This window comes from Pleurodeles waltl, chromosome 5 (genome assembly GCF_031143425.1).
Source record: "Pleurodeles waltl isolate 20211129_DDA chromosome 5, aPleWal1.hap1.20221129, whole genome shotgun sequence".
Taxonomy (NCBI): Eukaryota; Metazoa; Chordata; class Amphibia; order Caudata; family Salamandridae; genus Pleurodeles; species Pleurodeles waltl.
Window position 1 is genome coordinate 298,231,411 of NC_090444.1, and position 20,589 is coordinate 298,251,999.

The 20,589-nt window shown below is 49.7% G+C and overlaps 1 protein-coding gene across 2 annotated transcripts in view; it reads right to left on the minus strand.

The window, feature by feature from the left end:
• Nucleotides 1-20,589, minus strand: part of FBXO11 (F-box protein 11) — a 608,024-nt gene that overhangs the window by 136,144 nt on the left and 451,291 nt on the right. For both annotated transcript variants that reach the window (XM_069234039.1, XM_069234040.1), the window contains exons 15-16: nucleotides 12,296-12,418; nucleotides 12,110-12,195 (exon numbers count right to left, since the gene is read on the minus strand). In XM_069234039.1, the coding sequence (XP_069090140.1) occupies nucleotides 12,110-12,195; nucleotides 12,296-12,418 (209 nt within the window). The remainder of the gene's footprint in view (nucleotides 1-12,109; nucleotides 12,196-12,295; nucleotides 12,419-20,589) is intronic.

Consider the following 20,589-nt stretch of genomic DNA (forward strand, 5'->3'; position numbering starts at 1 on the left):
AACACTGGTGCTGGGGCCTGGTTAGCAGGCCTTAGCACACTTTCAATTCAAAACATAGCATCAGCAAAGGCAAAAAGTCAGGGGGTAACCATGCCAAGGAGGCATTTCCTTACACATGGCTCTCCATCAAGGTTTGTATATTGGGTGTCTGAAGGAGTCAGGCTGGATAGAACCCGTCAGCAACCATGTCAGGGTAGGTAACTTTTGCAGGGAGCACCTCTAAGGTGGCACTTAGGTACATTTAGGGATAAATCTAATACTGGTACCAGTTTGGATTTATCATTCTGACTTGTTTGATACCAAACAACCCAGGGTTCAGAGTGGCCATCAAGTAGCTGGGAAACTCGTGTTGACCAGTGTACAGACCAGGTATTAAAATGGCTGTTCTGTTCACCCACTATGTCCCAGGTTTGGCAAGGACGCAGTGGGGGCATATTGCTCATGCAGCTATTCCCTCACATATAATATGGTGCACCTTGCCTTAGGGCTGTAAGGCCTGCCAGAGGGGTTTCTTACCCATAGTGAATGCAGTATATGGCAGACAGGGCACACAGAGTGTGCCATGACAAGTTTGTTTTAGGTTTGCACCAAGAAACACAGCCTGTAATGGCAGTGTTGGGTGCATCTGGATGCATGGCCCTAGTGAATTGCACAATCAGTGCTGCTGCCCTCAGGGGCCTACCCATAGTTCCCCATGCCCTGTGTACCTAGGTACCCATTTACTAGGGATTTATAGTGGTAGGTAAGGGTGTATTCAATTGTGCCAATGCATCACAACAGTTTTGGGGAAAGAGATCTGGCCCAGTGAACCCTGGGCACTACACAACCTCTAGGCTACATCAAACATCAGGCAAAAAGTGGGGGCTAAACATGTCAAAAAAAGGCCTTTTCTCACACCTGATGCACAGGACATATTGTTTGTGGCTAAGGGCCACAAGCTTTCATGTTTGTTTTGTTCTTCGGACAAGTAGGCTCAACCCCCGGCAGCACAAACCCTTTGGCTGCCAGTTTACAAAGAAGGGAACTGTCTGTAGTTGAGGTAATACACGTGTCCATATGTTAATGCTGTTCAAACTTTTATTTATGGTCCATTAATGAAGAGCCTTAATTATTAGGGTGAGCACTGTAAATAAACATTTTAAGGTCACACTGCACTACTGACAGAGGTTCCAGAAAAATAAAAAGTGTACAAACATGTTTGAAAAGTTTAACAATATGAGGCTGTAGGAAGTTGGCTCTGTATATACTATTTCAAAGTAAGAAATAGTGTGCAGAGTCCAAGGGTTCCCCTTGGAGGTAAGATAGTGGCAAAATTAGATAATTCTAATCCTCTATTTTGTGGTAGTGTGGTCGAGCAGTAGGCTTATCAGAGGGTAGTGTTAAGCATTTGTTGTACACACACAGGCAATAAATGAGGAACACACACTCAAAGACTTACTCCAGGCAAATAGGTTTTTATATTTAAAAATATCCTTTTCTTAATTTATTTTTAGACCCACAAGTTCAAGATTTGAAGTAAATACATAAAATGCAAGGTACTCTTCACAGGTAAGTTAGGAACTTTGAATTAGAGCAGTAACACACAGTTTTAGTTAAAATGGCAATAAGCTATTTTAAAAGTGGATACAGTGCAAGAATCAACAGTTCCTGGGGGAGGTAAGTAATAGTTAGTTTGTCAGGTAAGTAAGGCACTTACAAGTTCAAGTTCCTTGGCCTAGGCAGCCCACCGTTGGGGGTTCAAGGCAACCCCAAAGTTACCACACCAGCAGCACAGGGCCGGTCAGGTGCAGAGGTCAAAGAGGAGCCCAAAACACAGGCGCCTATGAAGAACAGAGGTGCTCTGGTTCGAGTCTGCCAGCAGGTAAGTACTCGCTCTTCCTCGGAGGGCAGACCAGGGTGGTTTTGTAGAGCACTTGGGGGGGCGGGGGGGGGAGGCACACAAAACACACCCTCAGCGGCACAGGGGCAGTTGGGTGCAGTGTGCAAAGCAGGTGTCGGGTTTTGTATAGGAATCAATGGAGAGACCCGGGGGGTCACTCAAGCGGTGCAGGCAGGGCACGGGGGAGGGGGCTTCTCAGGCCAGCCACCGACTGTGCTAGGCAGAGGGGCGCCTGGGGGTCTCTCCTGCACCGAGGTTTGGTTCCTTCTGGTCCTGGGGGGCTGCGGGTGCAGTGCTTGGTCCAGGCGTCGGGTTCCTTGTTACAGGCAGTCGTGGTCAGGGGGAGCCTTTGGATCCTCTCTGCATGCGTCGCTGTGGAGGTCCAGAGGGTGGCTTGGGGGTCTCTCCTGCACCGAGGTTTGGTTCCTTCTGGTCCCGGGATCTGCGGGTGCAGTGCTTGGTCCAGGCGTCGGGTTCCTTGTTACAGGCATTCGCGGTCAGAGGGAGCCTCTGGATCCTCTGCATGCGTCGATGTGGGGGTCCGGGGGGGACATCTTGGGCTATTCACGAGGTCACAGTCACCTGGGAGTCCTCCCTGTAGTGTTGGTTCTGTGGAGCTCGAGCCAGGGGCGTCGGGTGCAGAGGGTAAAGTCTCACGCTTCTCACCGAGGACACAGGTACTTGCCTGCTAGCAGACTGGACCCGGAGCACCCCCAGTCTCCACAGGCGCCTATGTTATTTGGGCCCCTCTTTGACCCCCTACACCTGACCTGCCCTGTGTTGCTGGGTGTTTGGGGTTGCCTTGAACCTCCAACAGTGGGCTACCTATGACCTGGAGACTGAACCTTTAAGTGCTTTACTTACCTGATAAACTAACTTGTACTTACCTCCCCCAGGAACTGATTTTTGCACATTGTCCACTTTTAAAATAAAGACAGAAAAAGACAGAGCGAGAGAGAGAGACCGAGAGAGAGAGAGAGAGAGACCGAGAGAGAGAGAGAGAGACCGAGAGAGAGAGACCGAGAGAGACCGAGAGAGAGAGAGACCGAGAGAGAGAGAGACCGAGAGAGAGAGAGAGAGAGAGAGAGAGAGAGAGAGAGAGAGAGAGAGAGAGAGAGAGAGAGAGAGTGTGAGTGAGAGAGTGTGTAAGGAAATGCCTCCTTGGCATGGTTACCCCCTGACTTTTTGCCTTTGCTGATGCTATGTTTTGAATTGAAAGTGTGCTGAGGCCTGCTAACCAGGCCCCAGCATCAGTGTTCTTTCCCTAACCTGTACTTTTGTATCCACAATTGGCACACCCTGGCATCCAGGTAAGTCCCTTGTAACTGGTACCTCTGGTACCAAGGGCCCTGATGCCAGGGAAGGTCTCTAAGGGCTGCAGCATGTCTTATGCCACCCTGGAGACCCCTCACTCAGCACAGACACACTGCTTACCAGCTTGTGTGTGCTAGTGAGAACAAAATGAGCAAGTCGACATGGCACTCCCCTCAGGGTGCCATGCCAGCCTCTCACTGCCTATGCAGTATAGGTAAGACACCCCTCTAGCAGGCCTTACAGCCCTAAGGCAGGGTGCACTATACCATAGGTGAGGGCACCAGTGCATGAGCACTGTGCCCCTACAGTGTCTAAGCCAAACCTTAGACATTGTAAGTGCAGGGTAGCCATAAGAGTATATGGTCTGGGAGTCTGTCAAACACGAACTCCACAGCACCATAATGGCTACACTGAAAACTGGGAAGTTTGGTATCAAACTTCTCAGCACAATAAATGCACACTGATGCCAGTATACATTTTATTGTGCAATACACCCCAGAGGGCACCTTAGAGGTGCCCCCTGAAACTTTAACCAACTATCTGTGTAGGCTGACTGGTTCCAGCAGCCTGCCACACTAGAGACATGTTGCTGGCCCCATGGGGAGAGTGCCTTTGTCACTCTGAGGCCAGTAACAAAGCCTGCACTGGGTGGAGATGCCAACACCTCCCCCAGGCAGGAGCTGTAACACCTGGCGGTGAGCCTCAAAGGCTCACCCCTTTGTTCCAGCACCGCAGGGCACTCCAGCTAGTGGAGTTGCCCGCCCCCTCCGGCCACGGCCCCCACTTTTGGCGGCAAGGCCGGAGAAAATAATGAGAAAAACAAGGAGGAGTCACTGGCCAGTCAGGACAGCCCCTAAGGTGTCCTGAGCTGAAGTGACTCTAACCTTTAGAAATCCTCCATGATGTGCCCCCCTCCCCTTGGGAGGAGGCACAAAGAGGGTGTACCCACCCTCAGGGCTAGTAGCCATTGGCTACTAACCCCCAGACCTAAACACGCCCTTAAATTTAGTATTTAAGGGCTTCCCTGAACCTAGGAAAACAGATTCCTGAAACTACAAGAAGAAGAGGACTGCTGAGCTGAAAAATCCCTGCAGAGGAAGAACAGAAGACACCAACTGCCTTGGCCCCAGACTTACCGGCCTGTCTCCTGCCTTCCAAAGAAACCTGCTCCAGCGATGCTTTCCAAGGGACCAGCGACCTCTGAATCCTCTGAGGACTGCCCTGTTTCAAGAAAGACAAGAAACTCCCGAGGACAGCGGCACTGCTCCAAAAGAACTGCAACTTTGTTTCAAGGAGCAGATTTAAAGACCCCTGCAACTCCCCGCAAGAAGCGTGAGACTTGCAACACTGCACCCGGCGACCCCGACTCGACTGGTGGAGAACCAACACCTCAGGGAGGACCCTCCGGCGACTCCAAGACTGTGAGTAACCAAAGTTGTCCCCCCTGAGCCCCCACAGCGACGCCTGCAGAGGGAATCCCGAGGCTCCCCCTGACCGCGACTGTCTGAACTCCATTTCCCCGACGGCTGGAAAAGACCCTGCACCCGCAGCCCCCAGCACCTGAAGGAATGGAACTCCTGTGCAGGAGTGACCCCCAGGAGGCCCTCTCCCTTGCCCAGGTGGTGGCTACCCCGAGGAGCCCCCCCCCCTTGCCTGCATCGCTGAAGAGACCCCTTGGTCTCCCATAGGAAACTATTGGAAACCCGACGCGTGTTTACACACTGCACCCGGCCGCCCCTGCGCTGCGGAGGGTGTACTTTTTGTGCTGACTCGTGTCCCCCCCGGTGCCCTACAAAACCCCCCTGGTCTGCCCTCTGAAGACGCGGGTACTTACCTGCTGGCAGACTGGAACCGGGCACCCCCTTCTCTCCATTGAAGCCTATGTGTTTTGGGCACCTCTTTGACCTTTGCACCTGACCGGCCCTGAGCTGCTGGTGTGATAACTTTGGGGTTGCTCTGAACCCCCAACGGTGGGCTACTTTGGACCCCAATCTCAAACCTGTAGGTAATTTACTTACCTGCTAAAACTAACATTACTTTACCTCCCCCAGGAACTGTGAAAATTGCACTGTGTCCACTTTTAAAACAGCTAAATGTGTTTTATATAAAAAGTATAAATGCTATTGTAATTGTTCAAAGTTCCTAAAGTACTTACCTGAAATACCTTTCAAATGAGATATTACATGTAGAATTTGAAACTGTGGTTCTTAAAATAAACTAAGAAAAGGTAGGAGAGAGAGAGTGTGTGTGTGTGTGTGAGACATGTCAAAAGGCACTTTCCTGTAGCATGGTAATAGGGACCTTAAAGAAACAGTTTTCACAGACCGCAGTGCCAGAATGGTGGAAGAAAACATCTTGTTCCTTAAGGTTTCAAGCCTCTTTGATTACTAATCCAGTGTTGCAGTTGGGAAAGCACCAGGATTTACATGGGAGGTGGAGGCTTGGACCACCCAGCTTTATGGGGTGGGATGTTGAGAGGAGCAGGGCGGTGGTGACGGTTAATCGTCCTGTTCACAGAAGGCATGTACTGGGCTTGTACCAAATCCCAAGCAGGACATCAGTAAGTGCACAATTAAAAGGAAGAAGTGGTTCTGATGGGGACAATCCTGGCTAAAGAATTTCTGTCAAAACATTCCTCTTGACTGCCTTTGAGGGTAGGCTGGGATCCAGGACCTTGGCTGACCTCCTCACCACCACTGTGAAGGACCTGTACTTCTCCGTAGCCACAGTAGGGGGTAAAAAGCATGCCAGTATTTGGTAAAGTATCCAGTCCGCTGGTCACACCCAGATCCTCATACCACTCCATAGAGTCATAAGGCTGCGTGGTAGTTTTAAAGGTCCAGCGACCTTCCCATTCCTTCCCGAATCCAAGCCCATAAGAATAAGGCTCAGGCTCCAACCTAGAAGGCAGGGTTTCAATCAGCACCAGAGTCAGAAGCCACCCCACTCTGGCTCAGCGTCAGTCTGGGGTTAGAATGGGGATGCTGGTGATGGGAACGTCAACACCGAGATATGCGCCGGGGAAGGTCAGGGTGGCACGACCAGTGTCAGTCTAGATCCAGGAATAAATCCAGGGGCCAGACTAGCACAGGGACTGGAGCCACCAGCAAAGAACCAGAAGAGAACCCTGCTGAAGCCTTTGGCCCCAAAGCAGATGGCCTCATAGATTTACTTTAACTGGGTGGAGGTCACTACGGTACCCGAAAGCCAGGCTTCAAATGTGGACACTCCCTCATCTCGTCAGCTGATGGATGGGGTGCAGTAGAAGATCTCTTTGACTTCTTGTGATCGTGTGACTTACCCGAGGGACAGAAGAAATTTGAGTGAGAAGAGGATTTTTAACTCCAGGACATTGCTCTCGACCGAGACCTTGATCGACACGGCACTGCACGTCAAGCTCCTGGCAGCTTGACGTATCATTCCCTCATGGCCTTCGGGTTCATGGCTCAGCAAATGGTGCAGGCCTTCGGGTCGTGGTCGCCCTCAAGGCACCAGACCCATATTAGGTGCAGGTTGGTCACGGACATCAATTAGTGACAGGCGCCGCAGGACTTGAAGCTATTCTTCCTTAATGACACAATGCCATACCAGAAGGAAAGACTTCAAGAAGATTGACAAAAGTTGAAAAAAAAAATTAGTCAAAAAATTACTAAGGCGTAACTCTTTCCCGCAGCAACGCTGACTTGCTCGAAAAGAGAAAAAAAAAAAACTGACGACCATGCGCTAGGGTGGTGCCTATATAGGCACCGTGCACGTCACTTTTGGCGTGGATGACCCCACACAGAGCCAAACACTACCTCCTACCGGCACAAAAAGGCATTGCTCAAAAAAAAAAAATTGAAAATCCAGATCCAGTCAGGTGCCTGAGGATAATTCTAGCAGATCTAACATGGTAAGTTGCTGCAGCTCAGTCTGCCTGCATGTAATTGTAGATTGCACTGATAAGGGTGCAGGACCCTGTCCTTCTGCTGCAATAGAAGAAACTACCAAAGCGAAGTACAGCTGCTCATGCTCCGTAGTTCTCAGTACTACAGTATCCCGGCCCATTTCAGACAGGGTGACTTGGGAATGGTCATTCTTTATATTTTTCAAGCCTTGAAGCAGGAGCAGTAAGGCCAGACCACATCTAACAAATGTTTTTGTGGAAACTCACATCACACGTTCTCAATAGTGGCAAAAGATCTGGCCAGGGCTATACCCGCTGCTGGACGACGCTCTGCACCACCTTGGTATGTAGATGCCACTGGGGATATGCCAGACATCTGATTGACTTGTCTCCTCAAGCAATCAGGGATACTGACAGGTAGTTTGTAATCAGGTAAAATGCCCTGGTGCTCCACTCAACTCCAGACCTGCAAAGCCTTCTGGCACAGGAGCCAGGACCCCACTCTGCCTAGCTCGTTTCATTATCACATGGCAGTGATATTGTCAATGAGAATCTGCACCCACCTCCACACGATTGGGGGGGGAGGTGGAGGTGTGTGTGGGTGTGTGGAGGTGTGTGTGGAGGTGTGTGTGTGGAGGTGTGTGTGTGTGGAGGTGTGTGTGTGTGGAGGTGTGTGTGTGTGTGGAGGTGTGTGTGGAGGTGTGTGTGTGTGTGTGTGTGTGTGGGGGTGTGTGTGTGTGTGTGTGTGTGTGTGTGGAGGGGTGTGTGTGTGTGGAGGTGTGTGGAGGGGTGTGTGTGTGTGGAGGTGTGTGGAGGTGTGTGTGTGTGTGTGTGTGTGTGGAGGTGTGTGTGTGTGTGTGTGTGGAGGTGTGTGTGTGTGTGGAGGTGTGTGTGTGTGTGTGTGTGTGGAGGTGTGTGTGTGTGTGTGTGGAGGTGTGTGTGTGTGGAGGTGTGTGTGTGTGGAGGTGTGTGTGTGTGTGTGTGGAGGTGTGTGTGTGTGTGTGTGGAGGTGTGTGTGTGTGTGTGTGTGTGTGTAGATAGAATTAAAAATAACTTATTGTGCCAGTTGCTAAGGGACATGTCCTCCTCACTCCAGGGTGGGCTGCATCGAACTCCATTAATCCAATTCTGGTGCTGCTCTTATGCTCTTAACCAGCATGAGAGCGGCCTCTCTTGGTGCTCCCAAGAGCACTGGAGTCCTGTGCTTGGTTTCAACACAGCTGCCCTAGACAACTGGGTTGAAAAGTTCAAAGTGTGCATGTCTGGCTCGCCGTAGCAAGACAGTAGGCCAAAGAGACATGCGCACTTTGAACAAATGCACAGGCAGCCTAACCCTCCTTTCTGCTACTGGCACTCAAAATGGCCCCACCCAGTCCTGACCCTCTGTTCCAGTTGGATGATGAAAAATAAAATAATAATAAATAAACTTTATTACCATTTTATTTTTCATCTCTGGGCAGTGTCTGGGGCACTTTGGCGAGTGGGGTGACGCTCTTCCGTTTTAATGTAGGAGCCACCCATGGATGTATGAGTCTCCATCAGATCCGGGTGCAGAAGAGAGAAAAGCATGTTGCCAGACCAACGGTCGTCAAGCAGCCACCACTGCAGACCATGTGCAGTTTCCTCCATAATTTGAATGTCATCTGGCAGGTGTCCCTGGTGCTTTAACGGTCAATTGTCAAGGTAGGGGGAAACTGGTACGACAGCTATCACTTCTTCACTTTCTTGAACATCTGAGGGCACTGGTGAGGTTGAAGGGGAGCATGGCAAACTGGCAAGATGTTTCTGGCCTACCTTGAACTGCAGTTAACGCTTGTGGGACTGCAGGTATATGAAAATACATGTCCTGGAGGTCTAAGGACACCAGCTATTCGCTTAGTACCTGAGCAGCTGGATTTCGGCCATGGTGAGCATTCTGAAAATGCTCTTCAAGAAGAAAGCGTTCGGAGGATGAAGATCTAAGACGGGCTGAAAACGTCCACCTTTCTTTGGCACAAGGAAAAATAGCAGGTACAGCAACCCTCCCCTATTTCACAGTCCTTAACTCTCCTGATGGCTCTTTTGAAGAGTAAAACTTGCACCTCTTACAACAGGATGGATTGATGTGCCTCAGAGTCCATTTGATGTGGAAGTAGATTCGGCAGAGCAGACAGAAATGGTACGGCATAGCGATAATGAAGGACATCTATCGGTATGATGTACTGCAACCCAGGGAAAGAGTGCTGGATGCTGCCTTTCACAGGTTGGCTGTGTGTCACCAATGATAAGCTAATGCGGGTTGGTGGCTGTTGCTGCAGGGGGAGGGTACTGGGCAGACTGGTGTCCTTGGTGGCCTGAATATTGCTTGACAAATCCATGTCCCAGGCACAAAATAACTGGGGTGATAGCTGCAGAGGTGATGTGACTGACATTGCCTCTACGCCAGCCCCTTAAAGTTGCCTCAGAAATTCCTGAACTGTTGAGGAAACTATTAGACAGGGGCCAAATGACCCTGAGAGTGTGTTGTGGTCCTAATCTTTTTTGTTAAGTTCCAAGGCACAATCTACTTTTTCGAGGAACCGGTGTAAGGTATATCAATATGAGAGCCCAGTATGTCTAAAGTGAATCCTGCTGTCAATTGCCTCTTCTAGAAAATCAGTAGTATCAAGGCCAGCGATTATCACATATTTGGCCACATCTTGGAAGTACTGAATGGTTTAAGTCAGGGGATTTCCTAAGGTCTTCCAACACTGCCAGCAAGATCTCATTGGCCAAATTCCAGAGGGAATGCGCTTATCTGCCAAATAAACAAATTGCACTGACCACTCTCAATGCTAGGTTAGCCGAAGAATCATCTTAGACTCCCTCATCAGGGGAGTTTGTTAGTAATGAATTGGAGTTCACCATTCTTGTTGAAGCCTTAACAAGCAGGCTCTCTGGGGCAGGGAGTTTTGAGAGGAAACCAGGGTCATTCGGTTCTGACCTGTGATGCCTGGTCGCCTTCCTATTTACATTTGGGCAAGAACATGGCTTTGATCAGGTGCTCATTTAGGTAGCAGTGAGGGCTTCATCAAACAGGAACAAGGAGTCAGATGTGTCTGCCCCATACTCTCATTTCTGTAAGGACATTTGTATTAATTCAATACAAGGCAGTTGCAGGTCCAAGACTTCAGATGCACATCGACTCACCACTGCAAAAGAATCACTTTCTTCTGTTGGAAGTCCAAATGGCAAGTTCAACCCTGCATCAGGGGTCAAATAAACCCCATTTGTCTTCAGTAAGTCCATAGAAAAATGATCAATATAATGAGGGAATAAAGCATCCCCATCCCCACTATCATCATCTTTAGGTGTTGGCAAGCTTTGGTAGAACTTGAGCCAACAAGATCTTGGAGTCACCGAGGACGCATCTGCTCTAGAAGGGACATAGGATGAGAATCGGGCTGTAGGGTGACTGGTTGCTCTTTAGTTATTTTGATGCATGACATCAGCCAGATCGTGCCGAAGTTGTTTCGCGGGTCAGAAACCAGAACCAGCAGTGGATAGGGTACCGGCATACATGAGGGACAGTCACAAACAGATTGGGGAGCAAGGGTGGAACACTGAACTGGAGCCAGTATGGTGCATTTGACGGGTCTAAGGAGGTCAAACTGCATCCAGGACTGATCTGCTGGCAGTAACACGGTTCAGAGTTCCTGCGGATTCTTGGGGTCAAAAGGTGCACCAGAAGGAACCAGAAATGTGCTAGATATCTGCAACATGGCCTCCTTAAAATCTTTAATCTGCTGAAGCAGTGCAAATGTGCCAGGAAATCTACATGTTCCAGAACAAAGTGATGTATCTGCTCCGTTACCAATGTACTGGAGGGAGACTGACAACATGAAACACTCTACCTTCTCATTAGATAGAGTGTTGCGGGATGGGGTCGAATCCCTCTTCGCTTTAATGTGTTTATATTTGGACTTCATCTTTGACTTACTGGACGACTTTGATGTGCAAAGTTCACATAACGTGGAAGCAGCCATGGGAGCAAGTCTGTGCCCTCCAAATGGAGGACTTATGTGAGGCATGCAACTTCTTGTGTTCCTCAACGTACAGCTTCGCTTCCCTGTCCCATATCACGTTCAAGTGCATGAAGGCACACCTTGGGAGTCGTAAGCCCAAACACCAAAGAGACACCTCATGTACAGGTCCATGACTGATAGTTTTTTACAGTCACGCCATAGTTTGAAAGCTGTGGTATTTAGAAGGGACATCATTCTCTAGCACAGCGGATTTCGCTGTTTTAGGAAATCCACAGAAGGCGTACTAAAGTGTAAAGGCACAGATAGAAAGAATTCTGGTCAGCGGGCAGGGGTGGCACTTTGATACGGCTCAGCGCTGTCCTTTTTTGGGGAGGCACGGAGCAAAGCAGCAGGGCGCCACCTAGAACCCTGCAGAAGTATTGCTGAAAAAGCTTCCAGATCAGTCTGCCACCTGGGAAATAAGTCTAAAGACGAGAAATCTGCGGTGAGAAATATCCATCAGAAAGAATATCTTAAAGGGATTATCTGGTGAATGATTTCACAATAGATCTGAAAACCTCCGCAGACTGAATAAGAAACATTCTAGAATGCCTATTGTTGATGCAGGACAGGGCAAGAAAACAGTTTTATTTATCTTTCGTAGATGCCTATTTAAGGCACAGGCAAGGAGAAGCTCTACCCCAGAGCCTTGCTAGTTTGGTAAATCACAAACAAAACCTGAAACTACCAGTACAGGAGTGTCCCAGATACGCTGGCTAAGCGACAATGGCTTACAAGTATGCAAATATAGGTGAATCATGAGGTACAGTCCTGAAAGCACAGTAGAGGCATTCTCAATTAACTGTGAAATAATGGACACTGCATAAGAGATAGAAAGGTTAAGATTTAATTCTCACTTAATGGTGCATAGCAAACAAAGAATGCACATGCCATATTGTATGAAATGGTAAAACCATTGAATGTTGAAAAACATGACAGGGAAAAATACAGACCTGTCCACAAACGTATTTACTGGAAAACTGTTACCTTATTTGAACTCCTGAGTACATATGATTATAGATGTCATTGTCTTCAAGAACTCCATGCCCATTGTCGTAAAAATAAACTCCAACCTGAAATAAATTAAAAGAAAAAGCTACCACTAGAACAAATATATCGATTATCTATTTAAAAAAAAAAAAAAAAAAAAGCAAGGTTTCATCCTAGCCTAACCTGCTTGCCGCTGTGTATTCGGTTTCTCCTCAGTACTGGAGTGCTTCCTGTCGTCACCCAAACTCCAGCCAGTGTGTTACTGTAAACTTCATTTTCCTCAATAACACCTTGTCCTTTTTCATGCTACAATAAGGAAAGCAAAAAAAAAGCCTTTTCAGTGCTCATATTTTTGAACTAGGCTAGCTCAATGAACAATTATTACTACTAATAGTGTGTCAAATATTAGTAACTTCAATTACAGTGAATCATCTTGTTCCAGCCAGTGCAACATTTGACATGGTTAACACACTCATTTAAACCTAGATTTGTTTTCAATATTTCAATGCAATTTCTTGCATCTGGACCTCCTCACTACTTTCTCAGCATTTGGTTTAACCATAAGTCTCTAACAGACCCTTTTTCCTGACCTATCCGATGTTCTTTGAAAGTTAGCCAGACATTCTTCTAGTACACAGGAGGTGTCCTCATTCTACTGTGCATTTCTCCACTCAGTTTGGAGGTTTGTATTGTATGTTACTCATTGGTTCAAACGCTGACATCGTCCACCACCTCTCGGGTTATGCAATGCTATGCAGTGATGGAAGCATAACCAAACATCTGCAAAGGCTCCAGTACATCTGATGGGAAACTGCCTACTACTGCTCCCTCTTAAAGGTCCTTTTAGTCTCTTATTGGTTCTATGAATGTTCTTGGGCACAAGATGTGTATCTATCCAGTATGTGGCTCGCCAAGTGAAGAGTGTTATTCACTTGGACACTTAGCTCATGTGTGCCCCAGATGGCATTATCACCACAGGCTTTGCTTTTCTGAGAGAGAAACTTACATCCTTCATGTGCCTGTGCCCAGTAGTTTTTTTTAGTTTTTTTCTGAATGGATACATTGCTTACCTGTAATGCTAGTTCTCTTCCAGGATAATCCTTATCAAAGCCAGAAACACTCAATCGTCCTCGCCCAGGCGCGGGGACCCCCGACGGAGCACTTACTCAGTTGTACATCTGTTTGTGGCAAGCAATGCTGCAGATACACATGCTGTGCATATTCCGCCATCTAGTGATGGGCTTGCAGTCTTATAAATTATTTTTCTTCGAAGAAGCCTTTTCAAGTCACAAGATTGAGCGACTCATCCTGTCGGTGATCGTGTGCATGGGCATCAAATCCTTTGTTAGATTGTTATCTTTCCGCCATCTGGTTCAGAAGTGTTCTCTCTCGCTCCGGTAGATCTCAGTCCGGTACTATCTGAACTTCTCTATCATTTCATTCAACATCTGCATTGTTTTTCCAACGCATTTCTGGCTACACTGGATCAGACTGTAGCGTCGGGATCAATTAAACGCCCTTTTAGGTGCCCGCGCCCTTCTCAGACCTTCTGCGTCACATGCTCATGGATCGGACTCCATTTCAATTCTGCCCTCAGTTCCACGCCATGTTCCCCTACACCGACCAGCACTCGGTGTGTAACCTCTGCCTCTCTCCGGAACACAAAGAGAACTGCGAGGTGTGCCAATCCAAGTAGACCTTACGGGATCGAAGAGCAAGATGGCAAGAAATGGCATTGAAGTCCACAGAACAAACACCCAACATCTTCGGTGAGGTACAGCCACAGACTGCAGTCTCCATCCCAGACTCTGACTCCTAACGTGACTCAGATGGGGACAGTCACATTATTCCTGCGGCAGAGTACGCAAGTACACCAGCCCCTTCCCAACAAAAATAGATGCAAAAGTCACAAAAGGCCTTGGCATAGGTAAGTCACTCCTCTAGCAGACCTTACAGCCCTAAGGCAGGGTGCACTATACCACAGGTGAGGGCATAGCTGCATGAGCACTATGCCCTCACAGTGTCTAAGTCAATTCCTTAGACAATGTAAGTGCAGGGTAGCCATATAGAGTATATGGTCTGGGAGTCTGTCATTACGAACTCCACAGCACCATAATGGCTACACTGAATACTAGGAAGTTTGCTATCAAACTTCTCAGCACAATAAACCCACACTGATGCCAGTGTGGGATTTATTGAAAAATGCACACAGAGGGCATCTTAGAGATGCCCCCTGTATGTTAGCCCAACTGCTAGTGTAAGGCTGACCAGTTTCTGCCAGCCTGCAACTTCCAGACTAGTTTCTGGCCACTTTAGGTGAGTGTTTTGTGCACTCTGTGGTTAGAAACAAAGCCTTTCCTGGGTGGAGGTGCTCCACACCTCCCCCTGTAGGAACTGTAACACCTGGCGGTGATCTTCAAAGGCTCAAGCCTGGTGTTACAATGCCCCAGGGCACTCCATCTAGTGGAGATACCCACCCCCAAGACAAGACCCCACTTTTGGCGGCAAGTCCAGAGGGATAATGAGAAAAACAAGGAGGAGTCACCCCCCTCAGCCAGGACCACCCCTACGGTGTCCACAGCAGAAGTGACCCCCCCCCCCATTGAGAAATCCTCCATCTTGCTTTGGAGGATTAGGACCAATAGGGATAGGGATGTGCCCCCCTCCCCAGAGGGAGTGGGCACAAGAAGGAGGGTGTAGCCACCCTCAGGGTCAGTAGCCATTGGCTAGTGTCTGCAGGCAACAGGTCCTGGGGGGTCACAAAGACGCTGCTGGCTGATTCCAGGGGGTTGGTTCCGGGAAACCTCAGGCTGGACAAGGAGGGCCGCCTTCTGAATGTTGCTGGACCAGTGGGCTGCGGGTGCAGAAGTACTTCTAGGCGTCAGGGACCTTCGTGTGGTTCTCCCGCGGTCAGGGGGTCCTCTGGATTTAGGCTTCAGACGTCGTCGTGCTGGCCAGGAGAGGTCAACCCTGGGTGGACACAAGGTCTGAATCGCCTGGGGACCTGCACTGGACCGATGGGCCATCTGGTCTCGGGCATCGCGTGCTGAACTCACTTATTTGGGGAAATTCTGGAGTCCTTTTCGAGGGTTTCTTCTGGACAGGGCTACTGTCCTCAGGTGTTCTTGGTCCTCTGGTGTGCAGGCAGTCCTCTAGGGGTTTGGAGAGGCTGCTGGTCTTGCAGGATGCATCGCCTTTTCGAAGCAGAGTCCTTGAAGCTGCAGAGAGGCCGGTATGGCAGGGGCCAAGCCAGATGTCATCTGGAGTCGTCACTGCTTTTTAAGGGGGGGGGGGGGGGGGGGGGGGGGGGGCGGGTTGGGGGAGAAATCAGCTTAGCAGTCATTCTTTCTTTCTTCTTGCCTTGAGGTTGCCAGGAATCTGGTGAGCTAGGTTAAGGTGATCCCTTAAATTACAGATTATGGGGTGTTACAGGGGTTAGAGGGCAGTAGCCAATGGCTACTGTCCTTGATGGTGGCCACACCCTTCCTGTGCCCACTCCCATTGGGGACGGGGGGCACACTCCTAATCTATTGGTCCCTGTCCTCCAAACCTATATGGAGGATTAAACAGGGAGGGGGTCATTTCAGCTCTGGACACTTTGGGGGTGGTCCTAGCTGGAATTGTCACTCCTCCCCGTTTCACCTAATTTTCCCGCTGGACTGGGCGCCAAAAGTGGGGCGTTGTCTGGGGGCGGGCATCAACACTAGCTGGAGTGCCCTAGGGCACTGCAGCAGGAGGCCTGAGACTTTGAGGCTCATCACCAAGTGTTACAGGTCCTGCAGGGGAGGTTTGAAGCACCTCCACCCAGCAAAGACTGTTTGTGGCTTCTGAGAGCACAAAGGCTCTCACCCCATGAGGTTAGAAACCTGTCTTTTAGTAGCAGGCTGGCACAGACTGGTCAGCCTTATACTAAAAGGTTGGTTAAAATACAGGGGACATCTCTAAATCTATAAATCCAACACTGACATCAGGGTGGGCTTATTGTGCTGAGACGTTTGATACCAAACTTCCCAGTCTTCAGTGAAGCCATCATAGGGCTGTGAAGTTCTTAATGACAAACTCCCAGCCCATGTACTTAATATGGCCACACTGCACTTGCAATGTCTAAGAATGGACTTAGACACTGTAGGGGCATATTGCTCATGCAGCTATGCCCCTCACCTGTGGTATGGTGCACTCTGCCTTGAGGATGTAATTCCTGATAGAGGGGTGACTTACCTATGCCACAGGCAGTGGTTTGTGGGCATTGCACCCTGGAAGGGGTGCCATGTCGATTTTACCCTTTTCTCCGCACCCGCACACACAATCTGCAATGGCAGTGTGCATGTGTTTGAAGAGGTGTCCTTTAAGAGTGGCTCAATACATGCTGTAACCCCTAGGGACCCTCCCTGGTTTCAGAGCCCTTGGTACCACTGGTACTTTTCACCAAGGACTTAGCTGTGTGCTAGGGGTTTGCCAATTGTGGTAACAATGGTACAGTTTAGGGAAAGAACACTGGTGCTGGGGCCTGGTTAGCAGATCCCAGAACACTCCGTCAAGTCAGCATCAATATCAGGCAAAAAAGTGTATGTGTGTTGGGAGGGGGTTAACCATGCCAAAAGGAGCACTTTCCCACAGGCTCAAACCCTCGATGTAGGAAAGTACCCTCTTTTTGGCATGGTTACCTCCACTTTTCGCCTATCAGTGTGCGTAGACTGCTTTCACTAGGATCCTGCTAACCAGAACCCCAGTGATTGTGTTTTCTCCCTCTCAATTTGGTTGGCTACTACCTTTGTGCACTCCACATTGGGCATACTAGTCCCCTTATAAGTCCCCAGTATATGGTACCTAGGCACCTAGGGCATTGAGACACCAAGGGTACATCATGGGCTGCAGCATGTATTCTGCCACCCATGGGAGCCCGTGCAAAATGTGTCGGCAGGCCTGCCATTGCAGTCTCTATGAAAAGGCGCATACACCCTTTCACTACAGGTCACTGCACCTGAGCACTAAGTCACCCCTATTGCAGGCCCTCCTAGCCCAGAGGGCAGGGTGCAGATACCGGTGAGGGCACCCCTGCATGGGGAACGGACAAGATGGCTACTCCCGAGATGACCTGGCCAAGAGTCACCTACGAGCTGTCACTCGACAGTCCCCGGGTTCCAGGACGGTCAGTGACCAGCGAGGTCACCAACAAGTACTTGCAAGGGCAAACAGAAGCAGAAGAGCAGTTTGCAGAACTGTGGGAACCAGCAAGGTCCAGGAAACTCTATCAAGCAGGGGGAGGTAGAGCTGGCCCTCAGCACACAGGAAGGCTGACAAATCAATGGAGCCCCCATGAGTGACCCACAAGTGCCTGATACAGGGAGTCACATGAAGGCCTTACGAGTACAGCAAAACAGAAGTCCCACGTTGCAGGAGTTGCCGGACAGGTGCTGATCTTCAGTTTGCAGAGTGCTGGGGGCTGGGGCTTCTTGGTGGTGGAAGAACTCCCAGAGAAAGAGTCACCAAGCCTTGGCAAATGCAACAGCCACAGTACACAAGAGAGCCAGTCCAACAGCAGGTGCAAGGGCCTACAGTCTCTCAACTTGGACAGAAGACAAGCAGGACCAAGAGGAGGCCACAGACTCGCCACCTGTGTTGCAGGATCTTCGGATGTCCAGAGACAGCAGACCCCACCAACTGCTCCACGATGCCTTGAGGTGCCTGCAGTTGCAGGGAAGTGACTCCTTCACTCCAAGGGAGATTCCTTCTTGCTTCCTGGTGCAAACAGAGTCCTTGTGACACTAAAGGACACAGCCTTGAATGTGGCAGAATTCTTGCAGGGTCAGGAGAAACAATCTTGTAGCGGAAGCCTTCCCACCAGAAGCAGACTTGTCTGGTTCCAGGCAAAGACCAGCAGCGTTTTTTTAGGGGCCACAGGCAGAAGATGTCCTTAAGAGAGTTCCTTGTAGAGCCTTGCTTGGCGATTCTGAGGACCCACCCGCAAGGGAGCCCTTAAATAACTATAAAAGAGAATTGGTCACTCTCTGCAGTGACCTACCTATCAGAGGGGTCAGGGACGTCACCTGCCTGACCTAACCCAACCAGATGTTCCCAGTGGCCTCTACCCATCTTATTTTTAAGATGGCAGAATCAAGTGACCTCCTGTTAGAGTTCTGTACACCTCCCTAGGGGAGAAGCTGGGGGGGGGGATAGTTTTGCACCAGAGAGGGAACCAGGGGTTCCTGAAGCGGTGCAAACCTGATTATGCAAGGAGAGCACCAAATGTGCCCTTCAAAGCAGTCTGGTGGTGCTCACAGGCCACCCCATCCGAAACCTAATAGACAGGGAGAGGTGATCACCCCTCTCTCTTGCAAGAAATCCTTTGTTCTGCTTCTCCAGCCTGAGCCAGGCCCATCAACAGGAGGGAACAGTGCCTGGGGCCAGCAGCAGCTGTGGGCTGTCAGCTGGACCCCATAAGGCTGCACAGGCAGAACTGGCAGATTCCCTAGGGAACACCCATAGTACACGGTATCCCACATCTAATACTGGTGTGGTTTCAGGATTCCAAAATATTTGATACCAAACATGCCTAGGTTCGGAGTAGCCATTACGTAGTTCGACCACTTGTGTTGACTGGAGTCCACGACATACCTTAAGATGGCTTTCCCACACTTAGAGTCCAGGAAATAGCCTGAGATCTGTAGGGGTACCCTGCTCATGCAGGGGTGCCCTCACACAGAGACATGCACCCTATCCTTGGGCTGAAGGGCCTATGTAGGAAGTTGGCTCTGTATGTGCTATTTCAAAGTAAGGAACAGTATGCACAGAGTCCAAGGGTTCCCCTTAGAGGTAAGATAGTGGCAAAAAGAGATAATACTAATGCTCTATTTTGTGGTAGTGTGGTCGAGCAGTAGGCTTATCAAAGGAGTACTGTTAAGCATTTGTTGTACATACACACAGGCAATAAATGAGGAACACACACTCAGAGACAATTCCAGGCCAATAGGTTTTTGTATAGAAAAATATATTTTCTTAGTTTATTTTTAAAAACCACAGGTTCAAATTCTACATGTAATATCTCATTTGAAAGGTATTGCAGGTAAGTACTCTAGGAACTTTGAATAAAAATATATACTTTTCACATAAAACACATTTAGCGGTTTTAAAAGTGGACACAGTGCAATTTTCACAGTTCCTGGGGGAGGTAAAGTAATGTTAGTTCTTGTAGGTAAGTAAACCACCTACGGGGTTCAAATTGGGGTCCAAGGTAGCCCACCGTTGGGGGTTCAGAGCAACCCCAAAGTTACCACACCATTAGCTCAGGGCCGGTCAGGTGCAGAGTTCAAAGTGGTGCCCAAAACGCATAGGCTTCAATGGAGAGAAGGGGGTGCCCCGGTTCCAGTCTGCCAGCAGGTAAGTACCCGCGTCTTCGGAGGGCAGACCAGGGGGGTTTTGTAGGGCACTGGGGGGGGGGCAAGTCCACACAGAAAGTACACCCTCAGCAGCGCGGGGGCGGCCGGGTGCAGTGTGCAAACTAGTGTCGGGTTTCCAATGGGTTTCAATGGGAGACCAAGGGGTCTCTTCAGCGGTGCAGGCAGGCAAGGGGGGGGCTCCTCGGGGTAGCCACCACCTGGGCAAGGGAAAGGGCCTCCTGGGGGTCACTCCTGCACTGGAGTTCCGATCCTTCAGGTCCTGGGGGCTGCGGGTGCAGGGTCTTTTCCAGGCGTCGGGATTTCAGAGTCAGGCAGTCGCGGTCAGGGGGAGCCTCGGGATTCCCTCTGCAGGCGTCGCTGTGGGAGTTCAGGGGGGGCAACTCTGGCTACTCACGGTCTCGTAGTCGCCGGGGAGTCCTCCCTGAAGTGTTTGTTCTCCACAAGTCGAGCCGGGGGTGTCGGGTGCAAAGTAGCAAGTCTCACGCTTCCGGCGGGAAACGCAAGTTGTTTTAAAGTTGCTCCTTTGTTACAAAGTTGCCGTCTTGGGTGAACAGAGCCGCTGTCCTCAGGAGTTCTTGGTCCTTCTAGAGCAGGGCAGTCCTCTGAGGATTCAGAGGTCGCTGGTCCCTGGGGAAAGCGTCGCTGGAGCAGTGTCTTTAGAAGGGGGGAGACAGGCCGGTAGAGCTGGGGCCAAAGCAGTTGGTGTCTCCGTCTTCTCTGCAGGGTTTTTCAGCTTAGCAGTCCTCTTCTTCTTAGGTTGCAGGAACCTAAGTTCCTAGGTTCTGGAGAGCCCCTAAATACTGAATTTAGGGGTGTGTTTAGGTCTTGGAGGGCAGTAGCCAATGGCTACTGTCCTTGAGGGTGGGTACACCCTCTTTGTGCCTCCTCCCTGAGGGGAGGGGGGCACATCCCTATTCCTATTGGGGGAATCCTCCTTCTACAAGATGGAGGATTTCTAAAAGTCAGAGTCACCTCAGCTCAGGACACCTTAGGGGCTGTCCTGACTGGCCAGTGACTCCTCCTTGTTTTTCTCATTATCTCTCCTGGATTGCCGCCAAAAGTGGGGGCTGGGTCCAGGGG